Source organism: Pseudonaja textilis, chromosome 10 (genome assembly GCF_049901715.1).
Source record: "Pseudonaja textilis isolate UNSWEBS1 chromosome 10, rPseTex1.2, whole genome shotgun sequence".
NCBI lineage: Eukaryota > Metazoa > Chordata > Lepidosauria > Squamata > Elapidae > Pseudonaja > Pseudonaja textilis.
The window spans coordinates 16,334,655-16,355,819 of NC_141999.1; the positions used below are offsets into that span (position 1 = coordinate 16,334,655).

The following is a 21,165-nucleotide window of genomic DNA, read 5'->3' on the forward strand; positions in this document are numbered from 1 at the left end:
GCTGTACTTTCAGGGTTCAAAAAGCACATCGCAGGGCAGAAGTATTCTACCTTGGCAACATTAGGACTTGCAGAGTTCAATTCCCAGAATTCCCTGGCCAGCCATGCTGCCTAGGGAATTCTGGGAGTTGAAGTCCACACAGATCAAGTTGCCAAGGTTGGACACTCCTGCTGTAGGACTTCTTGAAGCTTAGCAGGGACTTTCTTTTCGATCTAAGGGCCCCCACTGTGGTGGAGTCAAAAAGCAAGATTCCTGCTGACCAGGTGGTTTTTATTTCTGAGTTTTCACCTTCCTTCTCTATTAATCAGCTAGCATAAAAGCCAAATCAATGCTCGAGTTACATTAAGCTTTGTTAGTGAGATGATTATTCTAAGGCTATCCTAAGACTGCTGGTAACTCTTCTCACACTTGGATCAGAGTAATCTGATTGAACCAACATCCAATCCTTGATGAGAGGAAATGTGTTTACTAGGCCAAGGGTCCCCAACCACCGGTCCCTGGACCGGTACCGGTCCGTGGATCATTTTTACGGGCAAAATTTGAGCTGCCATCTTGCTGCCATCTTGTTTGGTTGCTTCGGGTTTCTTCCGGGTTTTCAGTTGGAAAGTACTTCCGCGGTTTTTCAGTTTGGAAGCGGCGTTAGAAGAGCCGTCCTGATGGCGGTGGAGTCTTGCGTTACTCAGGTACCGGTCCGTGGAAGAATAAATAATCGTGAAACTTGTCCCTGGTTCAAAAAAGATTGGGGGCCACTGTACTAGGCTATGCACAGGAGGTTTTGAATTAATCTGTAAAATGATTATACCACAAATCAGATTGTTAAACTTTCTCCTTGGTTTCATATCAATATTGAGCTTATGATTCTTTTCCCACATATGGTATAACATGTTTTTAGCAGTGGAGAACAACTGTACTTCAATCCAAACTTGTCTAAAAGGACAAGTTCTCACATCTGGAAAGATAATTGCCAGATTAAGCATATCATTGCTTTGCAAGCTTTTTTGATTAGAAGTGTGTAGACTTAAACAAGTGACATTTGCACTAGAACCATTAATGAAGCTAGGCTGCTACCCACACATGGACACCCACCAAGGAGACTGTAGCAGCTGTATTAAGCCTTCAAGAGAATGCTTTGAGGAAGGGCACTTTGCCAGCATTATATTTTGTAAAATGCCCATTCTGAATGCATCACACGCTACTTTACACATTATAGTGCCGAAACCCCACTAGGTCAGATGTGGACAAGCTTTTGGTGTTGGGTGTCAGGCGTGAAGAATGAGGACCACATATTAAATTCCAGTTAAGCTGCTTTATTGTTCATGCCTGTACACAAGAATCTAGTCAACTTATGGTCAGCACCAAATTGGTGCTAGGTAAGAGGTAACGGAATTCAAAAAGGGCTGAACGTGGATTGCTTGTGGGAACATAAGGACTCCAGACTGATTACTCTCTTGACTCTGCCCCCAGTCTCTGCCTCCTTCTTGTACATCAGGAAGCTCACTGCAGTAGATAAAGTGAAGATGCTTAATGGTTAGCACCAATAAGATTAAAAGCAAGACAACCTAACACAATTGTTTTAACACAGGGATGTCAAACTCACACTAAACTGGGTGTGGGTGTGACCAGCATGTGAGTTTGACAGCCCTGTTTTAAAGTTAGAGTTAATAACAGCCATGAAAAAAGAAAAGCTAATAAGATGAATGTATGTTATTGAGTTATCTTTTCCTTTTTCAACCAACCAGGAAAAAACCCTTTCTTAGATTCTGTCCATGGGTTATTCCTGCCTACTTGGGATTAATCAGCATGTATTTAAAACCACATTCTAACTCCTTTTGTGTACAGGCAGAGTGACAACTTGTACAATGCCATACCTCCTTGCGATTGTCTTGAAAATGCTGATTTTTTGAAATGTGTGCTAAATGTCAACCTGAAGATTTAAATGCTTTTTGATATCATGTGCTAAATATCAATCTGATTTAAATGCTTCTTAAAATATGTGCTAAATATCAACCTGAGGACTTAAATAATTACAAAACAATAACTATACATGTGAACTCTGCACATGTTTAAAGGTACTATTTAATAACTATTATATTTTCTAGTCAATGTCTCTAATAAACTATGACTCTATGTGGCCGCAAAGGAATGCAATGATGTTCACCAAATGTTACAATTACATACCATTACTTTCTTGCAATGAAAAATGTTTATTTACCAATTTCTATAGCTGCCTACCTCAGTCAATGATTTTGAGTGCTTAACAATTAAAAGAATACATTACAATTAAAAATACTAAAACATATTAAAACAATAAAAGCACATTAAAACATTTACAAAATCCATAGGAATAAGATATTTGGCCAATTGGCAATACAGCCAGAAATGAGGCCTTAACACATTATCTTATCTCCTTCCTATGCAATTGACTAAACAATAATACAATGCCTTTTATTATATCACTGTCTTTTGCTTAGACTAAATAATAATTGAAAAAACAAGTTTTTTTAAAAAACAGCAAGCTTACACACCTGAACAATATAATTCTTGTTGTTTTAACCCCTTTCCCTGGGCCTCTGGAAATGAATTTTTTAAGATTACATCAGATTTGTCTGCTCTTAACTGATGTTGTCTGTCCTGATAATCAGCAGCCTTCCAAGATGTTTACTAGATGTTTCCTTTGCTGTAAATCACTCCTCACTCCTTGCTCAAGTCAAGAGTGCTAGTGGGGCCTTTCATGTATTGCCCAAAACAGAGAAAGGCATACTAAAATAAGGAATCATAAAAATATCTCCAGGCAGTTTTCATGTATACGTTTATATACATTCATACCACTGAAACCAGGGGTAAATCTTTGACCTAACCCTACTTTTTCCTCTCTCTGACCGCATGGGCTGAAAATTAGGCCACTTTTTCCATACCGTCGTAAGACGGGAAGCCCCCCACAAACCCGCAACCTAAACCTGACACGAGCTGGACTCAGCCAGCAGCAGTAACGTTAAGCTAACCAGGTTCCCTCAGTGACCGGATTCGTATATTCATCTTAAACTTAAGCCCGGCAGATCCAAGCAACCCAGTCGCTGCGTTCGCACAATATAGGACGCCCACCCAGCTGGACACGGACACAGGCCGGGGCCACGCGGGCTTGGTCGAGGGCGGCGTTCCCACCAGAGGCCGAGCCACGAGCGCCCTCTCCGCGGCCACTCCGGGTGGGGGACATCCCGACCTAAGCGAGCGCGATTCCGAGGCCCGAGGAGAGGCCCTCGCGGGGCGCCCTCCACACGATCCCCCTCCGGCGCCCGGCGAAGCCCGCTTCTCTGCGCGCCGCTCCCAGGAAGGCCGTCTGAAAGTCCGGCCGGGTCTCCCGCCTCCTTTGGCGGGCGGAAGGCGTCTCGGGGGCTCGCGTCCAGGCAGGGAGCGAGGCGTCGCGGCCGTTGCCTCCGCCTCCTGACGTCAGGCCCGCCCGCAGGGGCTCCGGCTCTCTCGCCTCGGCTCCTCGCCGCCTCTCATTGTCGGGAGGAGAAGCCCCAGCTCGCCAGCCAGTCAAGTCCGCGGGGCCGGATCCGCAGCTCCAAGCGGGCCGCCGCCGCCGCCGCCCCCCGCCACCGCGGAGTGGGCGCCCCCCGGCAGCCGGGGTGGACAGAGCCGGCGGCTCCTGACGGGCCTTTTGCGAGAAAAGCGGGAGGGGAAAGGCGGAGAAGACGAAGGCGAAGAAAGTCTGGGGCGCCCTGGGCTCCTGCGCGCCGCGCCGAAGGGAAGGCGGCGGCGGTGGCGGCGGCGGCGCTGGGGAGGAGGACCGGTAAGGCGTGGGTCTGGGGGCCGGCGTGGGTATCGGGTGGGCTGGGGGAGCTTCGGCGAGGGGCTGCATCTTCCTCCTCCTCCTCCTCCTCCTGCTGGCCGATGCGGGCTTCCAAGCGCTGCCAAACCCGAGCTGGGCTGGGAAGGAATTCAAGGCATCCGCTTTGTTCAGCCTGCCAGTGTGTGCGGAAAAGCCTGGAGTTTAAAAAAAAACAACAACCCAGCAAAAGCCGGAGTCCCCGCACTTCCCGGCTGGCCACGGCTTCGGAGGCGAAGGAAAGGAGGGAGGAAGGGAGGGAGCAGGGAAGGCTGGCGCCCGGGAGAGTCTGCCGGCCTCGCGCTTGCAACTTCCGAAGCCATCCCCAAGTTTTCTTCCCGCTCGGACGCAGAGGCGGCCAGGCCCTTTTCCTGCCTAGGCAACGGCCCGAGGAGAAGTGGAAGGGGTGGGTGGGGGTGGGTGAGTGGGCTGCCTTCGCCAGGACGGCTGAGGGTCCGATCCGAGGGGCGGGTGGGTGAGTGGGAAGGGGGGGGGTCTCCCCGGGAAGGCAATGCTGCAAGGAGGGGCGCTCCTTCCCAAGGGAGAAAAGGGCGAGCGCGGCCCTTTCTGCAGCCGGATCCTGAGTAGCCTCGCTCGGGAAGCGGGGCTGGAAAAGGAAAAAGGTGCGTTTCCGAAGCGCGTTGGCGTCAAAGTCAGGCCCCTCCGTGTCGGGAGATCCGACTGGAGATTGCGGCTAGCCAGCCAGCCAGCCAGTCCAAGGTCATCTCAGGAATTGCGGGGAGGGGGAGCTCAGAATTATCGGCGGGACTACCATAAGGGGCCTCAGGACGTTTACCTGGGAGGAGGGCCGGGGGCTTCCGCGAACTTGGTAGGGTTTTCTTTGGCAGGCTGGGTGTGCTGAGGTTGTTTCCCGCAGTGGTTTGGGTACGTGATCCCATTGCAGTTGAAAGGGGACTAATCTTTTTTTCCCCAGAATTGTGCCTTGGAGAGGCTTCTGCGACACCCGAATAAATATATAAATAAATATATATATATTAAAAAAATGCAAACCCTGCCCTGATTTCCCGGGAGAAAGTAATACTTGTATGTATTTCATTGGGCTGTTAAACATTACTGCTGGAGAAAGTGCAGTTAAATTATAATGAGGTAGTGTGCTGGTTGCTCCTGACTTCATTTTTCTCCCATTAACAGTTCAGTTCCTTTGGAAAACAGGGACAGGTGGAAATTCAACTGATGTAATGCCTTGGCTTGCAAAAATGGCATCGGGCGAATATCTGCCTCTTAGCCTGACTTGTATGGAGTGTTTAAAAGAACAGGAGGCCTTCAGAGCTGGGGAAGCTGCACCTTAGAATTGGGAATAAATATGGATGCAGCTTGGATTAGCCTGACTGAAGATTTCTTAACTTCCAGTTTGGTATTTGGAGCTGCAATTCGGGTCCCCCTATTTAAGTTTAGGAAAATGTGTGCATCTTCATTGCTGAGTATAATTTACTGTCAGACAGCTTTTTTGTGGCTTCTCTTTCTGCAGTATTCTGGTGCAGTATTTTATTATCTTTCAAACCTTTTTATGAGCAGCACCTGGCTTTTCCCTCATTCTTTTATCTTCATGGCAGCCTCTCTGAGGCAGAAGACTGAAACGCCCACCTCTCTTTATATTGCTAGATCCTGGCTAGATCCTGGCTTTGCTCCCTCTTAACATGGAACTATTAACCATGGTTTTAAAGACATAGAGTTTGTGTTCATTCCATGTGCAAAGGTAGAAACAGGCAAATTTCACATTGTATTGTGAACTTTGCTTGTATCATATCAGGGGCTTCATCGGTTTCATGGGTTTTAGCTGCAGTGAATGTTAAATCCTTGGCTGTTTCCCAGAACATTGGTGGGAATGCAGTTGACTGAAACTATAGGTGGCCCTCTCCCTTCCTCCCAATTTTTTTCAGAGAGGACAGGTGGAAGCAGTCACTACTGCAGCATAGCTCTCTCTCTCTCCCTCCCTCCCTCCCTCTTTCCCCCTCCCCCCATGCTTCTGCGCAGGTATACCTATACAGCTTAGAGATTCTGACTTTCTTTACCCATGTTTGTGGTTTAGAATGACCTTAGAGCAAAGAGATACTTCTTAGTAGAAAAAAACTGTTCTTGGGCAGGGTGTTGGACTAGAAGACCTCCAAGGTCCCTCCTAACCTTATGATTCTCTATGACTAATGTGGACAAGGCTAATAAGAGCCAGTGTAATGTGCAGGTAGTCCTTGACTTACAATATTTGTTTAGTGACTGTTTGAAGGTACTGCACTGAAAAATAGTGACTTATGACTGTTTTTCACTCTTACAACCATTGTGGCTTTCCCGTGGTCACGTGATCAAAATTCAGATGTTTGTCCACTGACTCACATTTATGACAGCTGCAGTGTCCCAAGGTCATGGGATCACTTTTTGCAAACTTCTGACAATCATGGTCAATGCTGAAGCTAGATTCACTTAACAACCATGTTACTAACTAGTTTAACAAAAGCAGTGATTCACTTAACTGAGGTAAGGAAGGTTGTAAAATGGGACAAACCTCACTTAACAATTGTCTCACTCAGCAACAGAAATTTTGGGTTCAAACTGTCATTGTAAGTTGAGGACTACCTGTCACAAATCTGATGTCCAAGAAGGAACAGAGATTGAAGTTCTGGTTCCTTCTCAGCTATGGAATCTGCCTGAGTGACCTATGCCAGCCTTTCATCCATTCAGCTCAACCTATTTCACGAGATGGTTGTTGTGGAGAAAATGGATGGTAGCACGGTATTATATAGTTCACTTTGAAAAAACCAGTCTGATATATTGAATAAATTGTTGGATTGAGACCAGAGAAAGAGCCAGATTCAAGCCTCAGCCACGGAAGTTAAATGGCTGTCTTTGGACCAGTCCCTCATTCTCTCAGCCCTATCTTCCTCACAGGGTTGTTGTTGGGAAAATTGGAGAGAAAAGCTGGCCAGCTTGAGTTTCTGGAGAAAAGGTGGGATGGGAATGTTACTTTCCATCAAATAAATACAGCTGGTTCTCAACTTATGACTACAACTGAGCCCAACGTTTCTGTTGTGAAATGTTTTTTAAGTGAGTTTTGCCTCATTTTATGACCTTTCTTGCCCAAACTGTTAAGTGAAACACTGCAGTTGGTAGGTTAGTAACCCGGTTGTTAAGTGAATCCGGTTTCCCCATTGACTTGGCTGATCAGAAAATCGCAAAAAGAAGATCAGGTAACCTTGGGGCACTGCATTGGTCACAAATATGAACCAGATGCCAAGCCTCTGAATTTTTATCACCTGATCATGGGGGATGCTGCAAAGGCTGTAAGTGCGAAAAATGGTCGTAAGCCACATTGTTCAGCCCCGTTGTAACTTTGAATGGTCACTAAAACGAATTGTTGCAAGTCAAGGAATACCTGTAAGAAAAACAAAATGGAGATTGAACTAAGGGGATGGGAAAGTGCAGCATTTGCTGCCTTTTACATGGGATGCTGTTGGCATAACAGGAGAAAACATGTCTGTCGGTTTGCTGCTTCTTCGGTTAATTAAAATAGTGGTGTAAAAATCCTCTGGCTGCGCATGTGTGCGAGGGGAATCCACCTACGTGCAGGTGGAGCGGGGAATTTTTAAAACCCCACAACAAGCGGAGACTCCAAACTCCAAAAGACTTTAGATTAATCAGCCAGCCTCCCCCTCACCCCCCCTGGGTAGAAATACTTTTGCTCAATTTACTCTGAGGAATTTTTTCAGCATTTTTCCCTCCTTCCTCTTTTTTTTTCCCCCTCTCTCCCCCTTTCTCCCTAAAGTGAAACCATCCTTGCACTAAAAGGCAGGGCTTGGTGTGAATCTCTGCTTGTTTATTGCCTTGTAAGTCCATTTTTGTCCATTTGGAGCTGACAAGAGGGTGAGTCTGCTTCTGAGGGAGGGAAGGGAGAGTGGGAGGGAGGGAGCCAGGCCCCTGTTAAGTTTCTGAGGAAACATGGCATTTGTTTTCACTAAAGATCTCTGGAATTTAGCACTTTTGGCTGTGGCCCTCCTATTGTCTCGAAGAAAACCCAGGGAAGGGTTTCGGCTTTCCCGTCATGATTGATTGTGTTTGCCTGTGCCACGGTGTGAAAGCATGAGCGTGTTGGATAGCGGGAGTGCCTTTCCCTGGACAAATAACACTTGTGTTGCTGGACTCCTGGTTCAGGTTGGAAGATACAGGTAGTCCTCGGCCTCCAACCCCAACGGGGATCAGAATTTCTGTTGCTAAGCAACACGGTTGTTAAGTGAGTCATACCCTTTTTTTTTTTGCCACGATTGTTAAGAGAATCACTGCAGTTGTTGAGGAAATCATGCGGTCTTTAAGCAAGTATGGTTTTGAATGTGGCAAGGCCGTAAATGGTGATCCCGTGACCTCAGGATGCCACAACCGTTGGAAATACTATGCCAAACGCCAAACACACAAACAAACTTTTACTTTTAAATGTATTGATCAATATTTTTTGGTGTGGAAAATTATACAGGTAATCCTCAACTTACAACTGTTCTTTTAGTGTGCTGGTTGCAAATGCACGGACTGGTTGTAAATCACATTTTTCAGTGCCATTGTAACTTTGGACAGTCACTAAAAAAACAGTTCTAAGTTGAGGACCTACCTGTACTATAATTCCTTGCAAGTTTTTAAAAAAAAACACCGTATATTGATCAATGCATTTAAAAGTAAAAGTGTTTGTGTGTTTGCTGTCTGTCTGTGCTATTGAGTGGGAATACTGATTCTAAAAAAAAAATGGGTCTAGAATTATAGCAGCCATCCCTAATTTGTGGCCTTCCAGATATATTAAAACAAGAAAAATGCTCTCAGATCAGCCATTCACTATCTGGTCTGGCCTTTATGTAAGAGTCCACTGGGGCTGGGCGGGTGATAAATTTCAGTAAATAAAAAGTTTGAGTTGCAAACAGTATCTGAGCAAATGCTTTCAGGAAGTTCAGGAAAACGTGCAGCCTCCCCTTTTCATTGTTGCCCCCCAGCAGGTACCCTTTTTGAGGTATTGTCTGCGGTTCTGAAGTTAGCAAACACCCATATGGGCCCAGATCCCCTCTCTCAACTCAAGTGCACCTCACAGGGTTGTGTTGTGAGGAAAATAGGGGGAAGAAGGAGCATTAGATATGTTCCTGCCTTGAGTTGGTTATAAAAATAATAAAGCCTGGATATAAAATAAATTGCTTCAAGAAACAAGCAGAGAATCTAGTTCCAAACATTAGCCTCTCTTGGACATGGAACAGGAGAAGTCCTCTACTCCATTTTGTTTAGTATGGAGCCATCTTTAAGAGATCATCTGTCATCATGAGGTGAGGAATCACTGTAAAGGGTTCCCAGTCATATGTCTCCACCTGGCTGGAAAGGAAATGCAAGGGGAAGTCTTGACTGATATTTGGAGGCCATCATAGTTTGGGTGGAGAAAGACAGACGTGGGCTTAAACTCAAACAAGATGGAGTTGTGGTTCCAAGATGGTTCCATTTTTGACTCTAAATGAGATTGAGCTTCCTTGAAAAAGAAATCCTATTTAAGGATTCTCCCGGATTCATGACTCTGGCTAGTAGAGCAAGCGAAAGCCTGGCTAGGAAGATCTTAACTGGCATTAGGTGGTATACTAGCTGCATTTGTTCCTGAGAAAGGAGGCACCGACAATAATTATTTGTGGGTTTTTTGGCTCTTTGCTCTGCTGCCCAAAGTATAGTATGTAAGCAGAGGATGCCTGTTGAGTTCCATATGGGAAGCCAGGCAAAAAATGAGAATTCTTGGGAGGGCAGAGGTACTGACTGTTTCAGGAAATCAGAGAATTTATGAACTTGGAATGCAAGAGATGGAGCTATGCTGGAGAAAAATGCAACACAGGAGTGCTTTATTTGGCAATATTATGGTGCTGGGTGGTAGTTTGCATCTTGACTTTGTAAAATGCTTCAAGTTAAGTTTGTTTAAAGTGCCACAGAAACTAAGGAATCAATTTACTTCTAAAGAATATGCCTAGGTTCAGGTAATACAGTTAATTTGTGGTTAGTGAATTAACAATTGTCCTCTATCCCTGCTGCTCACTGAGAAGACTGTGATCCAGAAAGTAGTAAACTGGTAGTAACTTCATTTTCCATGAATTTGTCCAATCCCCCTTTAAAGCTATCTATGTATCAGTCCCAGATCTTCTTGTATTTCATTATAACATCTGATACACTTTCCTCTCAGTTCTTATATTATGAAAGAAGGGGGAAAGGCCATATTTTTCATGCCAAACATGTTTGGATCTTCTGATGCCTGCCTAAAATTCTAGCCGGTTTGGGCAGTGGGTTTGGAATTCTAGAAAATCTTAGCATATTTTGAAGTCCCAAGGTGCTTTTTCAAGAGGAACTGGGCTTTCTTTGTTTTTCCTTGCAGACATTTCACTTCTCATCTAAGAAGCTTCTTCAGTTCTCTTATTTCTTGGATGAGAAGTGAAACGTCTGCAAGGAAAAAACGAAGAAAGTCCAGTTGCCGCTTGAAAAAGCATCTTTGGGATGCTTGATGGTCACCTGGATGACTGAGAATCTCCATAGACACATTTTGAAGGCATTAGTAATGATGGTAGCTGGATTATCAGAAAGTACACAGTGTTTTGATGAATCTGATCCTGCACTGTGCTTCTCCCAAAGACCAGCTAGATGATCTTCTGAGAAGTCTTCAAAGATGGCACAAGAGTCATATCTCTTTTCTGCTAGGGTCCTCCAGCAACATGTTGCAAGAAACACATTATTTCCCAGATTGGAGGTGAAATACTGATATCATCAGTATTGATGATTATCGAGTATCATAACTGATTCTCCTTGTTTTGGGGGATTTAACACAGTCCAGATGTTGAAGATGCTGGAAGAGAATATCAATTTGGAGCAAAGAACAAGAGTATGGGGTTATTTGATGCTACTATGAAATCTGGGGATGAGAGAATCAAAATCCTAAATAAAAATACTCACATTGCTATTGTTATTTTAAAGGTGAATAAACAGTGAATATTTTGGTTGTTGGACTAAGATGGTTTTCTTCTGGACTAGTGCAGTTTTCCCTACTATGTAGCAAAAGGGAAGGTAGAGAGATGAAAGGTTAAAAATATAGAGGAGGCCATTAATCTTCAGGCAACAGAAGAACTTTACCCTTTCCTTCTTACCTTATTTTTATTGCTGTGGTACAACTACACCAAAAGAGAAGAAGAAAGCCAAAATATAGATACTCAAAAAATGTTAATCTCCCAGTCACTTACAATTTTTCAGGAATGTCTAGTCTACTGGCTTGTCAACTGTTTGAAAGAGCGCTGTGTGATTGCTCCTGTCTTATGGAATGGCCTGCGTTTTGCAAGACGTTGGACAAGGAGAAAGGAGATCCAAATTCAAAGCCATGGAAGTCCCCTGCAGGACTTTGGGCCAGTCCCTTTCTCTCAGCCTTTTTTAACTTCAGTGGGGAAGGTGCTAGACTGGGTGCTGGGAGACCCAGGTCTATGTACTTTGCTAAGCTGTGGGTAGATTTCATCTGGATCACTGCCCCTAACCTAACACTTTAACCACTATGCCATAATGACTCTCTTTTGATTGTTGAGATTACCATTAAATACCCAGATAAGGTCAGAGTAGCCCTTGATAGACCCGTCCTACTGGAATCTAAAGTCGTCTACTTTAGTGGCCCTAGATGTCAAGATAATCTCACCAATTGCAAGAAGGAGTGCTTTTATTAGTTCTAAAGCTCTTTTCAATCAGCTTCATGGACTGCCTCCTGATTTTAGTGTTTTGTGAGCAGGAGAAACTCCTATCCATTTTTCTCCATGTATTGTATGATTTGATATTCCTAGCTGATATTCCTTTATTATTTTTACAAATAAGGCAGCAAATATATCCAATATATTTCCCTCCCAACAACAACAACCCTGTGAGGTGAGGTAAGCTGGGCTGAGAGAGAGGGACTGGCACAAAGTCACCCAACTGGCTTTCATGGCTAAGGCAGTACTGGATTCACAGTCTCCTACTTTCGAGCCTGGTGCCTTAACCACCAAACAAAACTGCTCTAGCACGCATCATTTTATACTTAAAATTAATCACATTTGTTGTGTGGTTGATCCATCCTTCACTTAAACAAGACCTTTTTACAGTCTCTTTTGGTCCCTTTACCGGCTGAGCCATGGGAAAAGGGCTCTAGTTTGTGTTATGAATCACAATATGAACTTGCAGGAAAAGCTTCTCGGGCTTCGTGGCTGTTGAATCATCAATGGGAAAATGAGTTCACGAAGAGAAAATGACGTGAGCTGAGCTGTTCAAGGGAGAAGAACGGGCAAGAGTAATAATTAGTGAAGTTAGCGAGAAATACAACTCCGTTAAAAAAAAAAAATATTGGTGCAACGTCAACCAGTTCTACCTGGGGTTTTTCAAACTTTCTCTTTGTCAGCTTCTAAATGAAGAAGCAAATGTTTAATCCCCTCTCCATCTTGCCCTATCCATTTCCCCCTTAGAAATATGAAGATAAGTATAAAACAATCTGTAATATTAAGTGTGGGGCAGATAGGTTAATGAAAACTGGTGAAAGCAAGGCATTGAAAACACCAAGGTACATTTTATCGCCGGGGAAGGCGGGGGACGGGACTATGGCAACTTTACGATTTGTGAACTTCAATTCCTGGCTGGCTTAGGAATCCTGGGAGTTGAAGTCCACAGGCCGTAAAGTTGCCATAGTTGCTCACCCCTGCTTTAATGTTTACAACAGAGGTTGGAAAGTAATGTTTCATTTGATTTTTTTTGTTGTTCAGTCGCTAAAATCGTGTTCGACTGTTTGCACCCCAAAGCAATATAGGCTCCCTTGTCCTCCATTATCTTCCAGAGTTTCCCCAAATTCATGTTCATTGTGTTAATGACACTAACCACATTTGATCTTTATTGTGTCATGGAAAAAATACGATGCCATTGACGATAGGGTTGCTGGATTTTGTGTATGCGCGTTTGCACATATGACCGTATCTCTTTAAGTTAGTAGGCCTGTACGACACGCACACAACAGTTTGTTCTCTGAGTTTATGATAGTGGCGACTAAGACAGGAGTTGTAGCTTATATTTATTGAAGGAGCTTTCAGGGTCGAGTTTGTACGGTAAGCTTAACCATAATCTGTCAGCAAGATTGGCTAAGTGCCTGCGGCATGCTAAACTAACCCAGTAATCCATTTAGTGGCTTGGTAGCATGTGTGAATAGTTCTCCTGAGAGTTATATTGGCTTTCCCTAGAGAAATCCATAATTTTTGCAAACTTACTTGGGAGAAGAAGGATAGGATTTAAGAAAGCTGTGCTTTTTGGGTGGATTTCCCTATAAACTTGTTTTGTTTTGTTTTAAGGAAACAATAACCCTCTTGAAATTATTTCCCCCTCACATGTTTCTGTCAGTTGCCTGTGCTCAGGCTGACTGTCACAGTTTAGGAAGCAAAATAAAGTTTATCATTAGACAGGGTGGAAGAAGGATGCCAAGATATGTGGAATACCTCCCTCAAAACAAAAGAAAAATCTAGAAAAAAAGAAGATTCCTTCAAAATGACCGAATGAGGGTTAAGTAAAGAAGATGGCTGGAAAACAAAGCCTCACGCAAGTTCTTGTGTTAAAAATGCTCCTTTTCTTCAAAGGAAAATAAGGTATATATTTCACAATTAGCTATCTTTCCAGATTACATAAAAGTGACCTTTGGCTAAAAGGCAGAAAAGGAGGTCAACATTTTAAAAGTGATTTTCAGGGAGGTGCGGCCCATTTCTGTGGTGAAGCTAGACATCTGAAATTATCTACTCAGTAAAACAGTGTGAACGAATGCATTAGTCAGTTGAATTCCTGTATATTTCCTTCTTCCTCTGTCTCCAGCCCCAGCTTGTGATTAAATGTTATTGTTGAATAGTTCATTAAGCTTTTTAAAATCCCGATGATACATCCAAGCTACCAGGGTTCATTCCAAGCTTACTCATTTCTTTTGAAAAAGGTTATTAGCCAAATTATTGGACGCCCTTCAAGACAAGGGTGGCTTACAAAAGACTTAAAATCATAAACAAAACCAGTAGCTTAAAAAACATAGCACCTCACTGGGTATAATTGATCGCTGGACCTAAAAACAACACCATCAAATTTAAAGCTTGCAGCGCATCACCACAGAGTAAGAACATTAAAACATTTAAGAGTTGTATGTGGAGAAGAATCACTGCAATTATGAAATTTGGGATAATCACAAATATCTTAGACTCATTAATTTCCTTAGGCCTGTCTAAGAAGGATGACTTGGGTCTGGATCCAGTTCATTTCCTGTGAAGAAACACTCACCAGAATTGTACACATTGTAGGAAATTGTATAACAGTGCTTTGTGGGAGGAAAGTCAAAAATAGTCTTGATGGTCAAAAATCAGATGAAATCTAGTGGCATCTTTCTAGACCAGCGGTGTCAAATTCGATTTCATCGAGAGACGCATCAGGGTTGTGTTTGACCTCGGGGGGGGGACAGGGGGGCATGGCCAGCTGGACATCACTTGTGCCGGGGGCGCCTGTAGTGGCCGAAGCGCTCTGCCAGCGAAAATGGGCCCCCAAGCTGTGTTTTCGGCTGTGACGGCCACCTGAAACCCTCTGCCCACCCAAGCTCCATTTTCACTGGCAGAGCCACCGCAGGCCAGTCCGCTGTTTCCAGGGCAGCCCCACAGGCCAGATGCAAGCACCCTGCGGGCCGGATGTGGCCCGCAGGCCTTGAGTTTGATACCCCTGTTCTAGATTAACGAATTTTATTAAAAGGCAGAAGATTTTATAAGCTACAGTTTATGCCAATTTAATGAAATGTGATCACCTGGAAAGATGCTACTTACCCAATGTTTAGGATCATCAGAATGGTAAAATCTTATTGCATTGCAAGCAGTCTACAACTTACAACCATCCATTCAGTGACTATTCAAATTTGCAATGACGCTGAAAAAAAGTGACTTACCACTTACAAAGTTCTCATACTTACAACATTTGCAGCATCCCCACAATTACATGATCAAAATTTGGGCACTTGGCTACTGGCAGGTATGTTTTAGGACAGTTGTAGCATCTTAAGGTCATGTGGTTTCCATTTGCAAACTTCCCAGCTGGCTTCAGACAAGCAAAGCCAGTGGGTGGGAACTGGGATTCACTTAATGACCAAATGATTCCCTTGAAATGATTCACTTAAGAACCATGGCAAAAAAAAGTCAGAAAATCGTATGTGACTCATTTAACCACTGCCTTGCTTAACAACATAAATTTTGGTCCCAATTGTGGTCGTAAGTCTAGGACTGCCTGTGTGGGAGGGGAAGAGGTTGAGCCAGAAATATTTTTGAGAGCAGATGCACTGTAATGCAAATCACTCTGTTCCATAAATGTTGCAATCCTTTACTTGTTTACCTGGGACTTAGTCTCATTGATCTTAGTGGGGCTTAAGTATTTAAGGGTAGCTGTGAATAGGATTTACACGGATGACATTAATTTCCCTCTTTCATTAAAAATCTAGGGTGGATTAATGATGCCGCTTATTAACACTAACATTTCAGATCCAGAATCTTAGCAGCATAAAACAGTGAGATAAGACATAATCTGCAGAGGGATAATTTAGAGAGGCAGCAAGGAAAATCATAACATATCTGTGCTAGTAGTACCTTGCCTTGGTAGCATAAAATTGCACCAACAAACTATTAAAGCCAGATGTTGTAGGCCCCAGGTTTGTTTATAACAACATTTTTTTTTGCAACAGTTGAAATATTGCAAAGAAGCAGGATTTTTTTTAAAAAAATGTTCCTAGATGCAGTTTCCTTCTCAACTGAATTGAATGGCTCTTACTTACTTCCAGGAAATGGAATGCAATTTGGGAATTGGTCTTATTAAACTCAGTGGCTGCATTTGCTTATTATGCCAAGGTGGCATACGGTTTATTTTGTCTTTGATTTTATGAAAAGTAGCTTGTTAACATTCAGTACTATATTATACAATTTAATTGTAATACGTACTGCTTATAATTAAAATTAGAAAACATGTCTATATATTGTAATCTTTCTAAATGTGTAAAATTATATTACAATATTACCAGGTCATATGACATTATACAACTCTGCTACACCTTATTTTTATTAGCTTTATTTTCTCAATAGACAGCACATATTTTAATAACAGAGCAATTAAATATTGGCCCATCTTCCTCCACCTTCCAGACGGATTGAAATGACAATTTCCAAGTCGTAATGGGCAGGGCTGGAGAAATTTTATTTTTAGCATTAGATTCTCCCATGCTATGTAGCATATCGGGCAACAGGGTTGACAATATAGAAGTAATAATCCCAACATATCTAGGAGGCGTTTGAATGGAAAAGATTATCCTCCATTGTGTCAGTAGATCTTTCCAGTTTTGCTTAACTGGAGATGCCAGGAATTTCATTTGGAACCTTATAACCAGTGAGATCTCCAGATCTCTGGTTAACTTGTCTTCATGGACTAACAGTTTCCAGAGATCTTTCATAGCTTCACTTGGAGATATAAATGGAGCATGTTTTGCTTCTCATCCAAGAAGCTTCATCAATTCTGGTAAGATGGTGGTGGGTGATGGAAGGATGAGCTGATGAAGAACCGATGAAGCTTCTTGGTTGAGAAGCAAAACTTCTTCCTCAAGGAAAAAAAAAACAGTCCAATTGCCTTCTGAAAAAGCACCTTTGAGGCAACTATGACCTGGATGACCGAGAATCTCTGCAGACATCCAGGTTTTTAGGGTGAAGTCCTTCCAGGTCTGGTTAAAGATGTTGAGGCATTCTGCTTGAAGAACATACGTTTTATTACTGAGCTCTGTGTTTGGAATTGAGGCCTTCGGGAGCTCCAGTTCAGGTGCTGCTTAATGAAATGTCTTTAACCTTCCTTAGAGTTTTGTTTCTCTCACTCGCTGTGCTGGCCCTTTCACCATGGCCTAAGGCCTGAACAGTCATACTATGTAATAAGCCTATTAATGTTTGCATGCAGAACTGGTAACTGGTTCAGCATTTTAGCAACTCATCTTGAACCATCTCATTCTCCACCGATAATTAACTTTTAGAAGGATGGCTTTGATGAGCCTCATCTTGTTGGATAAGATAGCAAAAAATATCAAAGAGCAAAGATAAAATAGCTAAACTTCAAGGACGATTTAGCTCCTGATGGTGATGATGATGATGAAAATGATAATTTAGCTCCATGAAGATCAGCTTTCTAATCATGATGCTTGCAGTACAAGTACTGTAGTCCCCAACTTACAACCGGATACTCAAGGACCACTCAAGGACAAAATTTACCTCCCCAATGTTCCTTACCACCTGTTTTCAAAGTTATGATGGCCGCACACACCCCTGTGGTCATTTTGGGCTACTGGCTCACCTTTACAGCAATGTGCCGCATCCTGTGGTCAACATTGCTGCAATTTGTGATTATACCTTTTTTGGTTTTCAGTGTTTACTCCCAAGTTTCTGGTATTGACTTAACAACTGCTGCAAAAAATGTCATAAAGGAGAATTACCTTGCAGTAAGAGGGGCAGCAAACAAATCAAATGGACGGATGGATGGGAAGGGAAACATCTTAAGAGAAAAAATAGCCCAATTGCCTTTTGAAAAAGCCCCCCAAACAGCCCAGTTGCCTTTGAGACTAAAAAACCTGGAGTTTTTAGTCAAGTCATGCCTTTACTTGTGACCTCAACAATCTGTGAATATAATCCCAGGGTCAATTACATTCGTTAGTTAAGGTCTACCTATTCAGCATTTAGTGATTTGCTAAGCACAAAGGATGGAATACTAGGATGTGCTAGAATAGTCCCCCAGTGGTAAGCAAGATGCCTTTTGGAAACCAGAAAGCCATGGGGGGATTTGGAAATGAGAAGCGGGGGAGGAGGGGTGGCTCTGTAATTTTAAAAGAATGCATTAAATCCAATAATTTACAACATCAGGCATCCTTGAAAGTTGAGAAGGAATGAGAAAATTGTTAGCGTGTCAGAAGAGCACAAACGTTTCAGAAACAAATACTACATACATATAATAGGAACCACATTCAGATCGTGAACAAAAACATCATAATAGAAAACTAATTTCATGTTTGCATCCACACCACATACTTAGTCAACCGAGTCACTTAGAAACCTAGCGGCTACACTCGTTTTAGCCTTGGTTAACTTTTTGTATGGCTTTGTGTGATGTGTAAACCCAGATTGTTCAGTGAGTTTATGATGCAGTGTATTGTACAAATCCATAAACTGGGTTAATTAAACTGTTTGTTTGAACATTATCCAAAAAGACATAATCTGAGAAACTAACTTAAACACCCACATCGGAAACAACGCTTGATCTTCATCACTGATTGAATAAATTTAGGATGATTTAAGATGACGATGGCATCAGATTGGAAACGTAACATCCATCAAGACTCCCAAAGAATTAATCCCAACTATCCAAATTGCACAAGATCTTTGAAGTGTTTAATTTGAGATCTGGTTGATCTGTGTGATGAGATCTTGTGTTATTTTGGCAATTTAAAAAAAGCCCAGATATTTAACTCTGGAAAGGACTGTGCCCAACATGATCTCCAGCCACTTGATCTAACAGGGCAACATGATCTCGGCTGCACAACCCCAGATAACCACTAGATTGCAACAATGAGTGAGCATGTTCTGTATTTCTTTTCAACCACATCCCAGACACCTGTAGTTTAGCAGCCCAGCTACACTAATTCTAATCTCACCTAGTATAATCTGTTCTGATTGACCAATCCTTTCTAGAATCCGCCAGACAGAAAAGTGTCTCTGGTCAGCATGGATAATGCTGGTTCTAATTCTGGAACGTGGAAGACCATCCATTGGGAAAGTTGCAAAATCTCACGCCATGAATGAATGAATGCGTGAGCAAGTAAGCAAGCTCTTGATGTTCAGAATTGCACCTGGAATCTTCTGCATGCAAAACCAGCATGCTGCCTAATGAGGTTGCAGCTGGGGGGGAAATGATTTCAGCAGCTGCTAACCAGAATGTTTTGCATGCCTGTGGTCCCAGATTCCCAAAAGGGGGATGCGGGGGACCGGTTCAACCAGTTACAAGCCCCTTGATTAGGAATGGGGAACTGCTGGTGTCCGTAATCTCTCTACCTCCCAGGCATGTCAGTTTATTTAGTTATCCCCTACACACACACACACACAGAGGCTCAGCTGACTGTCTACACTATAAAGGAGGAGGGACAACAGCCCTGTCCACAACTCATGGGAAAAAGTAGCCAATAGAGCTTCCATGGGTCACCTTATCCCAAAAGTGTAAAAAAATGTAAAAGACGTTAGTTCAACTTGTGAAATGCAGACACTTTCATAATTCTTCAAAATTCTTCACATACTTTGGACTACTGCTCCCATAATCTCCTGCCCCTTGGCCATGCAGAATGGATCTTGTGGGATTTGAACATCTGCCTGGAATTAAGGTTGCTTGCCCATTTTCTAAGTGCCACACATTGATTTTATCATGTTCGTATTTTGCAGGACGCAAAACTTGGTTCACGTAAAGTTCTTTGATTTAATAAGCGCTGCCAGTTTAAGTGGTAGGTGCTTGAGATTTTGTTCTTTCTTGCTGCAAATGCGCAGGTTAAAAAAAAAAAAAAGCCAGAATCTGAGGCAGGTTTTAGGAAATAGAATTGTATTATAGGTAGTCCTCAACTTAAAACCGTTACTGCGTCCCCATAATCACAGGATCAGAATTTGGCCCCTTGTCAGTCAGCATGTATTCATGACAATTGCTGAATCCAGCATCGTGTGATTGCCATTTGTGAACTTCTCACCTGGCTTCCAACAAGTAAAGTCAATAGGGGGAGCCTGATTCACTTAACAACACTTATGTGGCAAAAAAGGTTGTAAATCAGGTTGATCACGTGGTGACCTGGTTTATGACTGTCCCAATTTATGACTGTGATGGGCAGGATCTACCCTGTTTCCCTGAAAACAAGACCCAACTGGAAAATAAGCCCTAGCCTGATTTTTCAGGGTGCTTGTAATTATAAGCCCTACCCCCAAAATAAGCCCTGGTTAAGATTGTCAGCCAGACAGATGCATTTAGTACCGTATTTCCCTGAAAATAAGACCTAACTGGAAAATAAGCCCTAATGCCTCTTTTGGAGCAAAAAATTGATATAAGACATGGTCTTATTTTGGGGGAAACGTTGTATTACGGACATAAGTTGAGGTGTACCTGTATTCCACCTGGGTGAACTGTAGCAGACTATGATTTCTTTCAAAATAATGGATCAGGGAACCTGGGCATTTGCATATCTAGATGGACATACAACACCTCTTGTTTCACATTCTCTGTATTGCAGTCACATTTGCTTTCTCTAGAATTTGTTTCTGTACTTTGTCATGCAAACGTTTGACATACAGAGCTTGTCATACATAAATTGAGACGTTATATGGGTGCAACTCCAGACTGAGCTCTTTCCTTCTCAGACAGCACCAGCTTATCCCAGTGTCCACCTCCATCTGTGTGAGGGTTGTACTGTGCTTGGTTAGGCCTATGGAGGACCACACATAAAAATGAATGTTGAATTATTTGGCAGAATACCAAAAGTTTAATGGGTGATGTAGGTGCCTTAAATGTCTCTAAAATCCTTTTGTCCACCTTCCTGTACTGCCTGGGCATTGTGGGAGTTGAGGTTCCCATATCTTTAAGTACCACATTGGCGTGGCTGCTAAATACTTTGATCTTTTTGTTAAATTAACAAGTTCACTTTGTTTGTTTGGTAATAATTTCCAAATCCCTTTCTCTATGAGTAGCACTTCCTACAAACTTGAAGTCATCTGCAGAGTTCAAGACACCAATTTTCGTAGTCAAGGCCATGAACCCAACTTCTGAATACATTGGTCCTGTGACTATAAGCTGGAGAGATCAGTTCCCCAACTGCCCCTGGGGTTGGCTTATGATGATTAATAGCTTTTGCTTTTGTATCTGTCAACACAATGGACAGGCTTTTTGAAATATAGATTTTTCATGGTGATGTAGGAGTTTTATCCCAATATTCTTCTGAGCTAGGAGGTCTTTCACCTGATGACCGATTCCACTTCAGTAGAATCTAACTCTGTGATATAGTCCAGTCCAGATAGATGTGTTTCTCTGTTTCTTGCTTCATCATTGTTGGTTCAGTTGTAATGTAATTCATTTATAATGCTAAGCTTTTATTCGTGCTTTGCTGAATGACTCTGCACACAAGGTTTATAACTCTTTTCACCTTTGAATAGTGAACCAGGGGGCTGCTGCACTCCAGGAAATCAAGAACATGTGAAATTGGGCAGATTTTTACTTTGGAAGAATTTGTTCTG

General features: G+C 42.8%; 2 protein-coding genes across 8 annotated transcripts in view; one reads left to right on the forward strand and one right to left on the reverse strand.

Moving 5' to 3' along the window:
- Positions 1 to 1,291: 1,291 nt before the first annotated feature.
- On the reverse strand, positions 1,292 to 4,166 carry LOC148124915 (uncharacterized). 6 transcript variants are annotated; one of them, XR_015744806.1, is made up of 3 exons: positions 3,103 to 4,166; positions 2,526 to 2,570; positions 1,292 to 1,497 (listed from the first exon to the last, which is right to left on the reverse strand). XR_015744806.1 is itself a non-coding variant. In XM_087939882.1 (3 exons), exon 1 carries the CDS (start codon positions 3,860 to 3,862, stop codon positions 3,221 to 3,223), a length of 642 nt encoding a protein of 213 aa, XP_087796008.1. In that variant the 5' UTR covers positions 3,863 to 4,166; the 3' UTR covers positions 1,292 to 1,497; positions 2,526 to 2,570. The 6 variants fall into 6 exon arrangements, 2 of the variants coding, with proteins under 2 accessions (XP_087796008.1, XP_087796009.1); XM_087939882.1 differs by having other exon boundaries at positions 3,221 to 4,166; XR_015744808.1 differs by lacking the exon at positions 2,526 to 2,570 and having other exon boundaries at positions 3,119 to 4,166.
- The window catches only part of LUZP1 (leucine zipper protein 1), a 67,208-nt gene continuing 49,294 nt past the window's right edge, over positions 3,252 to 21,165 (forward strand). The window contains exons 1-2 of one of the 2 annotated variants that reach the window (XM_087939880.1): positions 3,639 to 3,793; positions 19,339 to 19,397. The gene's annotated coding sequence lies outside the window, so the exon portion shown is untranslated. Of the gene's footprint in view, positions 3,794 to 19,338; positions 19,398 to 21,165 lie in introns of both variants that reach the window. The other variant, XM_026702410.2, reaches the window with a different exon arrangement.

What these genes read in the sequence shown, in the direction of transcription:
- LOC148124915 (XM_087939883.1), bottom strand. Translation starts at nt 3,862, where the DNA reads ATGCAGCCCCTCGCCGAAGCTCCCCCAGCCCACCCGATACCCACGCCG.